The sequence below is a fragment of the Sceloporus undulatus genome, chromosome 6 (assembly GCF_019175285.1).
Source record: "Sceloporus undulatus isolate JIND9_A2432 ecotype Alabama chromosome 6, SceUnd_v1.1, whole genome shotgun sequence".
Lineage (NCBI taxonomy): Eukaryota > Metazoa > Chordata > Lepidosauria > Squamata > Phrynosomatidae > Sceloporus > Sceloporus undulatus.
The window spans coordinates 57359868-57372781 of record NC_056527.1 but is presented as its reverse complement, the minus strand read 5'-3'; the positions used below and the strand labels follow the sequence as shown (position 1 = coordinate 57372781).

The following is a 12914-nucleotide window of genomic DNA, read 5'->3' as shown; positions in this document are numbered from 1 at the left end:
ATCTTAAGTATAGTTGAGAAGATGCAGCTGGTGTAAACAAAATAAAATTGCAGGGAAGGGAAGTTGTATCTACATATTTTATTGCCATGGTTAACTAGTCTTGCATTTGATGGAACTCCTCTAGGAAGTTCAAAGGGAAAACAAGAAAAGATGAGGATCATATCAGCATATGTTGAGGGGGAAAGATCATATCAGTATATGTTGTGTCCTATCCAGCTTTATAGTACAGACCTAAGATATAGGCTGTTCATCATTACCAGCATCTTTCTGTTATCTAGGTGGATATAAACTACCGGTAATGTAAAACTTGAACACAGTGGTGTTCAATGGTTATATAAAAATTATGATTTTGTGTGTAGTATATTTTGAGAAGCAGGATACTGGGGGAAATGCAGTTCTAGCATTGTAATTCTGAATTTTGCTCAGCCTCCATCAATACGCCTGCAGCCTCACTTGTTCCTTACAGCATGTTCATAATTACTTGGTGAATTAATACAGCCAACCCAAGAAACATAGAGCAACTTAGATAATTAATCTCCTGCAGTGTGGGAAAATCCTTGATTAGCCTTCTGGGGAAGAGGGGGAGAATGTGAGGGGGTACTGCATCCTGGTGATAAGGATGAACAGCTACTTGATTTGGTTTTAAGAAATACTGGAACACAGAGCACCCATAAGGCCATCAGAACATACAGCGCTCCCCCACCTCTTTATCACTGTTGTCTGTGTATGAACCTGATCTTGGTAACAACCTTCTGCAGAGTACTAAAGACCGGTGGAGTCTTTGACCCCTCAAATGTTTTGACCTACCTAAGATACTAACCAACATAGTCAATGGCAAGGGTATATGAAAACTGTAGTCCAAAATATCTACAAGCCCTGTATGTTCCCCACATACAACTACCTGCCTTTCTCAAAAGAAATAACAGAGAATGGTTAACAGAGTTCAAATTTTGAAAGACTAGTGGAAATGTATTCCTAATCTCTCCTAGAGGGTTGCACTTACATTTTTGTCAAAGTATTGCTCTTGCCAGTAATTATCCTTCAACAATTCCATTGTTGCCTTCTACTAATAAAGTTGTTTTCCATGTTTTTCTTTAACAGAGGTCTCAGTCGGCTTTCTCACTGACTGCTGAAGAAGCCTCAAGCAGAGACGTGGACCTTGCATCTTCTGTGCCTGAGTCTCTCTGGAGACAGTCAAAAGGCCCACTTAGGAAGCAGAAAGAGCACAGGCTATCTGCATTGCCCAGCTGGAAGAGTGTGGACCGATTAAATGAACCAAGTAAAAGATAGTAATACCTGACTGATATTGCTTAGTTCTGTAGAAAATTATTCTAAGTCTTCAGAGTGAAAGCAAAAGGGGAAAAGGAGTTTTAAAAAGAAGGGTGGTAAAGGAACAATTATCTACAGACTGATGGAAAATTTACTGCTTTTGAAACATCTGATCTAAATAATATCTTTGACTGAGCAGAGATAAGGGACATTTCCCCCAAAAGATTCTCACTCTGGCTAAATTTTCAGATTTTCTGTCAAATGTTTCTAATGTTAAATATGCAAAAATGTTCTCCTGAACCAGTACCCTACATAATGGAAGTGCCTGACTTGTCCTCATACACACAAAGTACAAAATGCCAATTGAGGGATGTGAAGGAATTAACCATTACTGAGATTTTGGCAGAGACTGGTCCAGGCAGTATATGAGGCATGATCTTTAGACTCTGAGAAAGATTTTTCTTTCAGTGTGTGACTGAAGCAATAAATGGAGTTTATCCCGATCACAGTTTATGCCAGTTTTGCAGAATATACTTTTTAAATATTTGTTGTCTTTGTAAAGCTAGTTTCTGTTTTTCTTTGCAAAGCTAGCCACACTTGTACACTCATGCAAGAAGCAAAATAGGGCAGGCGGATTCATTCCTAAGGCCAACTCCTGTTAACCCCACTTGGAATAGACCCATTGAATCAGTGGAACTTGCCTAAGTGTTGTTTTACAAAGTTCCAATTCATTAAGTTCATCTACTAACAATTGGATTGTGTTTGTGGTCATCCAGTGCTAGTACTTTTACTAGAAAGCAGCAGCTACTGCATTTTCCAAAACTGTGTTTTTTAAAGAAATGAACAAAAAACCACTCTCAAAAGTACATATATTTTCTCAGATAACACCCCACTCCCAAAACACAGCCTGCCATCTATGTATGTGTTATATGTCTTCAAGTTGTTTCAGACTCATGGCAACCCTATGATGGTGTTTTCTGGGCAAGATTTCTCCAGAGGAGGTTTGCCATTGCCTTTGCCTGAGGATGAGTCGCTTTGGTGGATGACCTCTGCAAGGAACTGGACAGGGGGCATGTGTCCCTGTTGGTCCTGCTAGACCTCTCAGCAGCTTTCGATATCATCAACCATGGTATCATTCTGAACCACCTTTCTGGGATGGGACTTGGGGGCACTGTTACACAGTTGTTCCGGTCTTTCTTGGAGGGTTGGACTCAGAAGGACTCTATCTCTCCTTCCCATCTGATTCCAAGGAAGCTATCTCCAGTGTCTGTTGTCAGTAATTGACTGGATGAGGGCAAACAAATTGAAACTTAATCCAGACAGGACAGAGGTGCTCCTGGTCAGTCGTAAAGCAGATCAGGGAATACGGACTTTGCCTGTGCTGGGCAGGGTTATACTCCTCCTGAAATCTTAGGTTCACAGCTTGGGTGTGTTCCTGGACTCACCTCTGAGCCAGGGTGCCTAGGTTTCAGCAGTGGCCAGGCGTGCATTTGCACAGTTAAAACTAGTGTGCCAGATGCCCCTGTTTCTTGAGACATCAATCTGGCTGTGTTGACATATGCCTTGATTACATTCCGTTTGGACTACTGTAACGCACTCTACATGGAGGTGCCTTTGGAGACTGTTCAGAAACATCAGCGGGTTCAAATTGCCATAGTTAGAATGCTGACTAGAGCCAGTTATGTGGAGCGTGTAACTCCATTGTTGAAACAGCTTCACTGCTTTACCAGTTCATTTCCAGACACAGTTCAAACTGCTGGTCATGACCTATAAAGCCCTACACTGCTTAGGTCCAGACTATTTGAGAAACTATTTTAAGACCTGCTTTATGTGAGGGGACTACTCCATGTCCAACTAGGGTTACACACATGTAAACTTGTTTCAATAAATGTAAAATGTCCCTGGACTTTTTTCTAATCTACTGTTTCTGTTCCATTTGTGTAGTCAGGCATCTGTTACAAAAATAAGTACAAGTAGGTAATGTTTATGTGAATGTTTTCAGCAAATCACTAGTCATTTCAAAAGATTACATCTGGAAAAGTACTCTGTTACTTCAGAATGATGAAATTGCCCGCTGAGGCATTTTTTCCAATGTATTTGAATTAAGAAGCTACTTCAGAGCATAGACTGTGATTATTTAAATAAATAAATAGTCAAAACTAGGAACCTGACAGATTTAATTATTCTCATTTTGTGTTTTCCTCCTTTTTAGTAATGTTTATGCTGCAGGGGAAATATTTTCCAAATGTCAAATTATAGATATGCTACATATTTCTTTACATAATTATGTCCTATGACATGACATGAACAAATAACTGTGCATGTAAAAAGCCTTATCTTGAGTTACAGGAATTTATTAACCTTACTTTTATCTACCCAAATATAAAACGGCTAAATGCAGCTAATGTACACAAGACTATTTTCTAGTTTTAATAAGTATTTTAAAAATTATCTGACAGTCTGGGTTGGACTCAAACTTAGTCAGGCTTCAACAAGGCCCTTTTGAATGGTTAGACACGACCAATATCTGTTTATTGATAGGGTGATTTAGTGGTTTGGGTGCTACTATTCTTGAGTGTTGGACTAGATATTCAGAACACCAGGGTTTAAATCCCTAAGCCATGAAAACCCACTAGGTGACCATGAACAAGTCATATTCTCTTATTCTTCGAGAAAGGCAGTGCCAAACCTCTGAATAAATCTTGCCCAGAAAACCATAGGATAGGGTCGTCATACAATAATAATGTGACTTTCACTTGATCCAGCTAAGGTGATCCATGTTTAGCAGCAGGTTTTACAAGAAACCCTTCTGCATCAGCATCCAGGATGGTGGTGTTCCTGTTACTTCATTGGACCCTCATGTAGTGCCACACTGTTAGATCTTGATGGATGGTCTATAGTCTATACTATCAGTGGTGACAACCCTACACGGAGCATATGTGCTTCTTGGGCACACTGAGAAGGCATGAATGACCATAGATTTTGACCCATTAGCACTGAACATATATAGTGTAATATAAACCTGCTATCACCACTAATACTGTACAAGGTAAAAATCGAGGAAACAGTAATTATATTAATAGATGTAACTTTCTTAAGGCAGATCTTATCGCATTGACTCATCGCTGGGCAGTATGAAGGTCATATGCAACCCAGGTTTCTCTTGCAGCTTTTCAAGAATGGGATTTTCTCATTTCCAAAAAGATGTGGGACAAGCCCAGAGAAGCCCGGGTTGCATATGGGCTGCATACTGCCTGGCAGTGGGTGAATGTGATATGATTCACCGTAAGAAAGTTACATCCTGATTCTATCCCAGCAGCAAAGCTAATGTGATAGTCTCCTAAAACTGTAACATGATTTGAGATTAATTGGGTCAAATCCCAATTAGTCCATGTTTCAATACACCACTGTAAAATGTGTGAGGCAAGACTCTTATAAATGCCTGTCCTTTGCTAACAGCCAATTCCCTAATTATTATTTTTTTGCTAAATAAGAATCATGTCAACCCCAACTAGACTTATGAGTTTGTTTGAAGGAATAAAATGTTCTAATAATGAAAGTGTATATTTTTCTTGTGTTTCCTTAGCTTTCCCTCCTGTTTTGAAGAGTACTGATGGAAACTGGGTAGCCTTGCAAAATGTCATGTTGCCTCATCCACGAATGCTTGCCAAACCAAAGAGCCAAGTATTCAGAGCTTTGGAAAATGAATCTAGTGTTGTGTCTGCTTATGATGAGATGGGCTCAGACAGCGAAGATGATTATGATTGGAATGTGGCTTTGAACAAGCTAAGAAGAAGACCCAAACAGCTGTCAAACTCTGCTGATTCCCCATGCAATGCTGAGTGGACTTATGGAAATGAACTGCACCAGCCAGTGACCTCCCCTTCTTTTGAACTATTTGCCAGTGAGACAGGATGCTTTGATTCTGAAACATCATCCATCAGTTCTTCAAGAGAGGCTAGGGGAACTAGCCGTTTTCCTTGGGTACAAAGGAGAACTTGTAACAATAAGTCCAGAGAGGAAAAAGCACAATTACATGGGGAGCTAGATGTAAACTTCAATCCACAGGCTACCAGTTTAGATTATTCAGATAGCAGTGAGAGTGAAGAAGCCTATCATGACTTAGAAAAGAGATCAAAGAGGTGGAAGAAAGGCAAGGCTCTCTCTGAAGATTTATGCAAAGGCAAAAATCGCACAAAAACTCACAAGAAGACTTTGAGCACAAGTCAGGTAATAGAGGTTCAATTAATACAATGTGCTGTCTGCAAAATAATATCAGCTCTTTGGTCTGCTGTAGAGAGAGCTGTAAGTACAGTAGGCCCACCCTACTAATCTACATTACACACATTTTATATTATTAAAGAATATGTGCCAAGGCTAATTCTGCTGAAGGTGCCAGATCAGCCTTCCAAGTTTATGCAACTAGCAAGTTATATAAACTTGGAACTTTCCAGTTGTGTGAGAGTACAAGTTGCATAATCCTCACCAAGATGTGCCCTGAGGACAATGTGCTGGGAAAGGCAGTGCTAAACCAGTCTCATACTTCTCTGTTTAGCAGAGTATGACACTGTAGAAAACAAAAGCTGCATACTAATTCACATATTGTTTTTTAGGAATCCTACAAGACATGTCAGACGGTCTGATTTCCTGATGGTGGTGAGTGATGGTGGCGAGTGTTGGTGATCTTGCCCTGCACTCACACACACAAATGGGTTGATAATGGAAACAACTTTAGAAACAGAATGCTTTCCTTGCTCTTGGTAACCAAGATGGCATGGAAGTGAATCAACCATTCATATGTAGCTGAATAGGTAATACATAATATTTAGCTATGAGGGAGTGGGGAAATGGTAACATGGGGTTATTGAAGCATAGAAGATATGTGTGGAGCAAAGAAGAAATTACATTAGTGGGCTGTGTAGGAACTGGTCAAAAGTCGCCTCCTTTTCCAATAAATAGTTCATGGAAACAGGTTAAATTAGCCTTGCAGTTAGTAAAATCTCTTTTGATTCCTTCTGTGTCTCCACTATTATTTATCTTTTCATCTGCCTCTTAGTTTAACCCCACCAGACAAGACAGATTGATTTCCTCCTCTTATACAAAGCTTGGAAAGTTACCATCAAGAAGAATAAATGTAATGAGATGCTGAAACTATCTGTAACTAAGCAGTGGTGGGATGTCATTGTGTTCATTCTTCTTAAAATAATTTTCCATCTTCTGCCTTTGACTTAGAAAAATAGTTGAACATAATGCTTAATTTCTTGAACACTGCAGTGGGAAACTGTATTTTCCTACCACCACTTCCTTTAAGCCTAGGAGTCTGCACACACTGCAGAGATTGCTTTGTGGTCAACATAGTCTGCTCTTGTATAGCCTGATTTTGAAATAACCAGTAACCCATACATCAGAAGACCATGTCCAAGATCCCATTAAGCATTGCCAGTGCAGGGACACTTGACATCCCAGCATATACTTCGTGCCTGACAAAAGCCAACTGTGTCCAGAGCCATCTCTTTCATCAGTGCCTGGCTCTGAGAGGTCCTTGGAGCCAAGGTACAGGTAAGGAGTAGCTTAGGAAATCACCTGTAGCATTTTGACAGATGACTTCTTAAGCCTCCCCTTCCATATTTATTTATTTATTTCAATTTTATAATGCTTTTTCCCCAGAAAGGATCCCAAGGCACCTCACAAATAAATGTCTTGACTGCAAGGGCCTCTCAGCCAGGCACTGACGAGATTAGGAGATGTATGCTGGATGGCCACTTCTTTGGCACCAATATATGAGTGTAGCTGGTGACGATGGTCACTGACTATTGTTTTCCGTAATCACTTTTTTCCCATGAGGATGTCTTGGATGCTTCCATATGTGTGCAGCAAACTCTCAAGCTACTCACAATAGTCTTTTATGCAAGCAATGTGACACTATAGGATTCTGGCACTTGTGTCTAACCTAACTTGACAGTAGTCAGACTCTTCCTTGTCTCTAGCCATGATTGAAATAAACTCACTACTACGGTGTGTTTGGCCTACCTACTGGATTACATGAGGTATTAAGTGTGTTTTTCCATTTGTGCAGGATTTTTTAATGTTATAATTAATAGGATCACAGCAGACAGGAGGGTGCAGATTTAAGCCTTTCCTCTGCAGCTGCAGTCCTGAAGAAACTCTCTTCTCTGAAAATAGTATTTGCATCAGGGATTTTTCCAAGGTTCGCAATAAGGAAGTGTTAGTACACCCTGCATACCCTGCAAGCCAGGCACATTCTTAAGAGGTCATGATGGCCTTTGGAACACCAAGTGAATTTTTTGTGGGAAGGACACAGAAACTCAAAGACATGTGGAAGGACCCAGGTAATATGGAGACAAAAGCTAGTTGTGCCAATCACTCGTTCCTCCTCCTGGGCTCTCTGTGTATCCTCTTGCACCGGGAGACAAAGGAGATCTCATTATACCAAAGGCAGTAAGCCAGCACTTCCAACCTATTCCCTGCTATGGTCCCAGCCAACTTTCCTATCCATCCACCCTGGTCTTGTCCTAATTCAGTCACTGTTTTTGTAACCCCAAAGTTGAAGCCATCAACTAGTCTGAAGTCCCTTTGTTGATTCCTGGGAAGACCATTAGGTCTTTGTTACCTTGCAAGATAGCACACTCCTTGAGCTGAGGATCCCATATAGAAATATTAGCCACAAACCTAGCCTCCTTGAGCACAGTTGTTCCCAATCTGTGCTCCATGTATTCACTGTGTCACCCTCAGACAACAAGTCTGAACCACATCCCACTTTCCATGGCCATCACTCCAGGACAGGTAAATATTGACCCCTTTGCTATCTGCTATCCAATTTCCATATTTCCATTTTGGTTAGCTCTGAATGCTGTGTTTGTCCAAATTGCTATTGTATGTTTGGTTGCACCCTTGCATGTTTCTAAATAAAACCTTATTAATTCCCTCAGATTTGGAGTTCCCATCAGTTAGTACTGATATACCCAGGTGGAAACATTCCTTGAGTTTCCCAAGGAAGCATTCTTGAGCTAAGCAAATTCCCCCAACTTTTAAGGAGAAGCTCACACAGTTGGTGGGGACCCCCCCCAGCACCCCCACTTTCTTTGGGTAACAGGGAGATAGGCTTAAATCTCCCCTCCCATCCTGTTGTGTTCCCAATAATTTTCATCCTAGCTGATTCTATTGGCATTGTTAAAAACCTGCACATTAAATGCAAATATGCATTTAAGAATCACATGTAGTTTGGTTCCCAGTAGGCCTTTTCAACTATAAGGAACAGGAAAGAGACATCACTACAAGATCAACTACTGCACAGAGCAGCTAGCTTGTCACTCAAGTATTCAGCTGGTATAATTGGAATTCATTGCTGGTGAGCAATTAACACAGCTCTTTTTAATTTATTTAAATCCATGTACATTTCAAATTATCTGTGTCTAACACAAGTTAAACTCTAATATTAAAACCTAAAAACACTGAAATTGAAATAAACTAACTTACCGTCAGCTCCCAACAAGCTTAGCTTGGAGTACAAGCTTCATGTTGTACAATGTATGCTTTCTGAATTGCTTTGACATCATGGTGATGTTGGAGTTCATTGTATTATTTTTAAAAAAGCATTGTATAGCCAACATAAGAGTTGAAGGGAACGAGAGCACATGTTCTAATAAGGATTTTCCTAAGTGAGGAAATATGCTGGAATAATGGTCCTACAGTTGTCACACAATACATCATCAAAATGGGTAAAATATAAACTCTAGGATTTGGTTCCCATACTTCCACTAGGTGGTGCTTATGTTTAATTTGCCAGCCAAGAAAGAATTCAGTTTAAAACAGTAAACCAATTCAGAGCCCATCTTTTTATGTACAATGCTGAATGCATTACTGAGCACTTTTTAAAACTATCATGTGTGCACGTGAGTGTTGTTACCAGAAGATAAACTTTTAAGAGAAAGCCCTTTTTAATCCAAATACACATTTTACAAACAATGTGTTTATATTTCAATTAGAATCAAAGAATCATAGAGTTGGAAGAGACCACAAGGGCCATCCAGTCCAACCCCCTGCCATGCAGGAACTCACAGTAAAAGCATTCCCAATAGATGGCCATCCAGCCCCTGTTTAAAGACCTCCAAAGAAGGAGACACCACCACACTCCTAGGAAGTGTGTTCCACTGTCAAACAACTCTTACTGTTAGGAAGTTCCTCCTAATGTTGAGGTGGAATCTTTGTTCCTGGAGCTTGCCTCCAGTGTTCCATGTTCTAGTCTCTGGAGCAGCAGAAAACAAGCTTGCTCTCCTCAATGTGACACCCATTCAAATACTTAAACTAGGCTATCATATCACCTCTTAACTTTTCTAGGCTAAACATACCCAGCTCCCTAAGTCTTTTCTCATAAGGCATGGTTTTCAGGCCCTTCACCATTTTGGTGGCCCTCCTTTGGACATACTCCAATTTGTCAACATCCTTTTTGAACTGTGGTGCCCAGAACTGGATACAGTATTCCAGGTGAGGCCTGACCAAGGCAGAATAGAGTGGCACTATTACTTCCCTTGATCTAGACACTATACTTCCATTGATAGCATTGGCCTTTTTAGCTGCTGCATCACACTGCTGACTCTTACAAGATACAAGATATGGGTTTTAAAAAAACAGTTATGTGAAAATGACCATTTGTGGAGCTGAGAGTGGTAGAGTGGATCCAAAAGGAGGTGGTGAGTGCAAGATTTGCCATCCATGGACAGAGGAGATCTGTTCACAGAAAGTGCCTTAGTCCAATTGGAGAAGGAATCCCACTTTCGCCCAAGCCTCAGCAGTCACCCCATTGATGTGGTCCTTGTTGTCACACTCATCACAAACCTTGGATGTGACACTCATCACACAACTTGCTTGGAGTTAGAGTAGCTGTCACCTGAGGATGGGAGTGGTGTCTGTTTTAGCCAACCCTGTTGCATCACCCTAAATTTGGATGCATTCCACTAGATATAAATTCATTCTAGATTTATCAAAGTAAAACAAAAATACTTACTTTTGAACATTCAATGTGTAGATAGATGCCTCACATTAACCCTCATTTTTGTTTTTTGTCATTCTCATTGTCAGGAGCTGATATGCCTTTTTATCATTCTTTGTGAACTTCATTATCCAACTCAGAACTACTTACTTTTTCTCACTCCTCATACCCATGAAAGCATAATGTAGGGCTTGTTTCTGTCTGGGTGACATTTCTCAACTCTCTTCCCTTCATCTTCTGTATATTCTTTGTGCTGCTGTATTAGGGATGTAAAAATCTCTCAACTTCTATCTTGCTGGTTTTTCTTTTCTTTCTGACCTTGTTTCTTCTCTGAAACTGTGGGGTTGCATTTAACGCCAGCTTTGGAGCAAGGTAGGGCATAGCAGCTGCACAACGCACGCCATGACTCCACCCCAAGCTTCCATCACGCCACTCAAACAACCACATGGTGGATGGTGTCACAGCACTCCTTTGGCACAGCAACTAGATGATGCACACCAAAAGGAGCACTGGAAAGTGCTGCTGCAGCAGCTAAGGCACTCTTTTTCTGATTGCAAATGGAGGATCATTTTGCCACTCCTTTTGGGGCCAAAAAAATGTCAGATTGGGGCCGTAGTGTGCAGTTGGCACAGCTCCAATCTGGTGCTGAAAGCGGTGATGGGATGCTGCTCCAAAGGGGTGGTCTATTTCTCCCCTGTGTTTCCTCACGTACTGAAATTTGCACACTTTCCATCTCCCATTAGTCTCCTTCATTTTCCGATACAAGGTGCTGCCTTCATTATTATCCTGGTCTCTGTCTATAAATGCCCAGTAGAGCATGTCAATGTCAGGTTGCAATTCATAAAATACCAAGAGTAGGGAATAAGATAGGTGAAAGTCTAAATGTCCTTAACACTGGCCCTGGAGCAACATCAACTGAAAAGCTCCTTCATACATTTGCAACTGCTCAGGAAAATCTATTCCTGATACATCTTCTATTGAAGCTTTGTGCTTTGTCTTGTTCTGGATCAGACCTCTGTGCCTTCTCTGAGACTCTGGACTAGATTTGTTTCAGAATCAACCTCCAGCTCCCCTTCTTCTGGAGGGGCTGGAATCTCGTTGGAGAGCTCCTGCTATGTTTTGGCCTCTGGTGTCTGTAGAGAGGTGACTGATGGCTAGGCCCCTCCAATTCAGATCATTGCAGCTGATGAGGCATGTCATCCTGGTTCTCTTCTTCTGAGACAGACTTCTCCAAATGGAGCGTGAGAATTATCCTCTCTTTGAATGTGAGCAGTGAAATATGACACCAAGTCTAAGCAAGGCTACCTTCACTCTTTCTGAAGATAGTTTTTATTTACTAGTTGAAGAAGTAGGGTATGAATTAACTGGCAGCTGTAGTCCAAGAAAGTTGTTTCCCATTCTGAATTGAGGTAAACTGGTGTAAAATGCATTCAGCATTTCTCAGGGGGTACACAAGATTTATGCAGATAACAACAGTAATGCTCCATGGAAAATTAGATATGTACCATAACATATAGTGCTTAAAAACTGTGGTACAAGATCAAAAGTGGAGCTGAGGTTTGTTGTCATCTACAGAGAATTGATTTGTCTGGAGCACATGCTGTTCAGCAAAGAGAAAACCATTTCTCCTTATTATTTGTTTTGCAGTCATCAAAGTGATATCTTTATAGATCTTTTGCAGTGTATAACAGCTTTTGTATATACAGCTTTTCTTTTTCTTTGAGATGTTATTTATCCTGTTCTTTTCTTTTTAATTATATAAGGCATCTGAGGATTTATCAGAAACTGACATAAGTAGTGAAGATCAACAGCATCAAACACAGACAGACCCTTTGGAAGAAAAGCTAAAGTCAAGATTATATGAACTAGCTGCAAAAATGAGTGACAGTAGGGAAACCTCTTCAGAGGAACAGGTGTCAGAACCTGGAACAGAATCTGAGACTCAGAAATCCTGCGTATCTTCAGAAGATAGTGGCAAATGCATTCAGGAGGAGTTACAGAAGGTAAGTCTTACCTGGTGGGTGAACAGCTGGCAGATAATATATTCAGGATCCATTTCACATGTTATGCTGTCAAGCCACTTCCATGACTAAACTTGTAATATCAGAATTATTTAATAACAAGAGCCAAGTTTGAGATAGCATTTAGTCTGTTGGACTTGGGAGATCCAAGTTGAAGTACCATGGAGTTATGACATTACATAGTGCTCTGACAGCTGCAGGGGGCAGTGTGAAAAGTGACTTTGGGGCAGTCATCCTCTCCCAGCCTACCTCACTATGTGCTTGTGATGAATAAAATGGAGAGGAAGAGATCTCTGTATACTGCCTTCTACTCATCAGAGAAAGGGCAGGCTGTAAATGTAATAAAAATAATTAATATAATAAGTAATCCACTTTGCAGATATTTAAATGACAAATTGTACTTTGGAATGGTTCAGCAGAACCAGCCACTGTCTCACAACCGGTTGCTGGTGATAATCTTTCTCATACGCAAGGCAATTCTAGTAGATACAGCCAAAAGAGACAGGAGTTGAAGAAACACAGACAAAATAGGGTAAGGAACAGGGTACAATTTGGAGGGAAATTCTGATTCCCAACAGTACAAAAGTGATTCTGACCCTGTAGTCACAACCAGG

The 12914-nt window shown here is 40.6% G+C and overlaps 1 protein-coding gene across 3 annotated transcripts in view; it reads left to right on the top strand.

Moving 5' to 3' along the window:
* Nucleotides 1-12914, top strand: part of LOC121933205 (myosin VIIA and Rab interacting protein) — a 183247-nt gene that overhangs the window by 147316 nt on the left and 23017 nt on the right. For all 3 annotated transcript variants that reach the window (XM_042472614.1, XM_042472615.1, XM_042472616.1), the window contains exons 9-11: nucleotides 1102-1279; nucleotides 4856-5499; nucleotides 12043-12282. In XM_042472614.1, coding sequence (XP_042328548.1) covers nucleotides 1102-1279; nucleotides 4856-5499; nucleotides 12043-12282 — 1062 coding nt within the window. The remainder of the gene's footprint in view (nucleotides 1-1101; nucleotides 1280-4855; nucleotides 5500-12042; nucleotides 12283-12914) is intronic.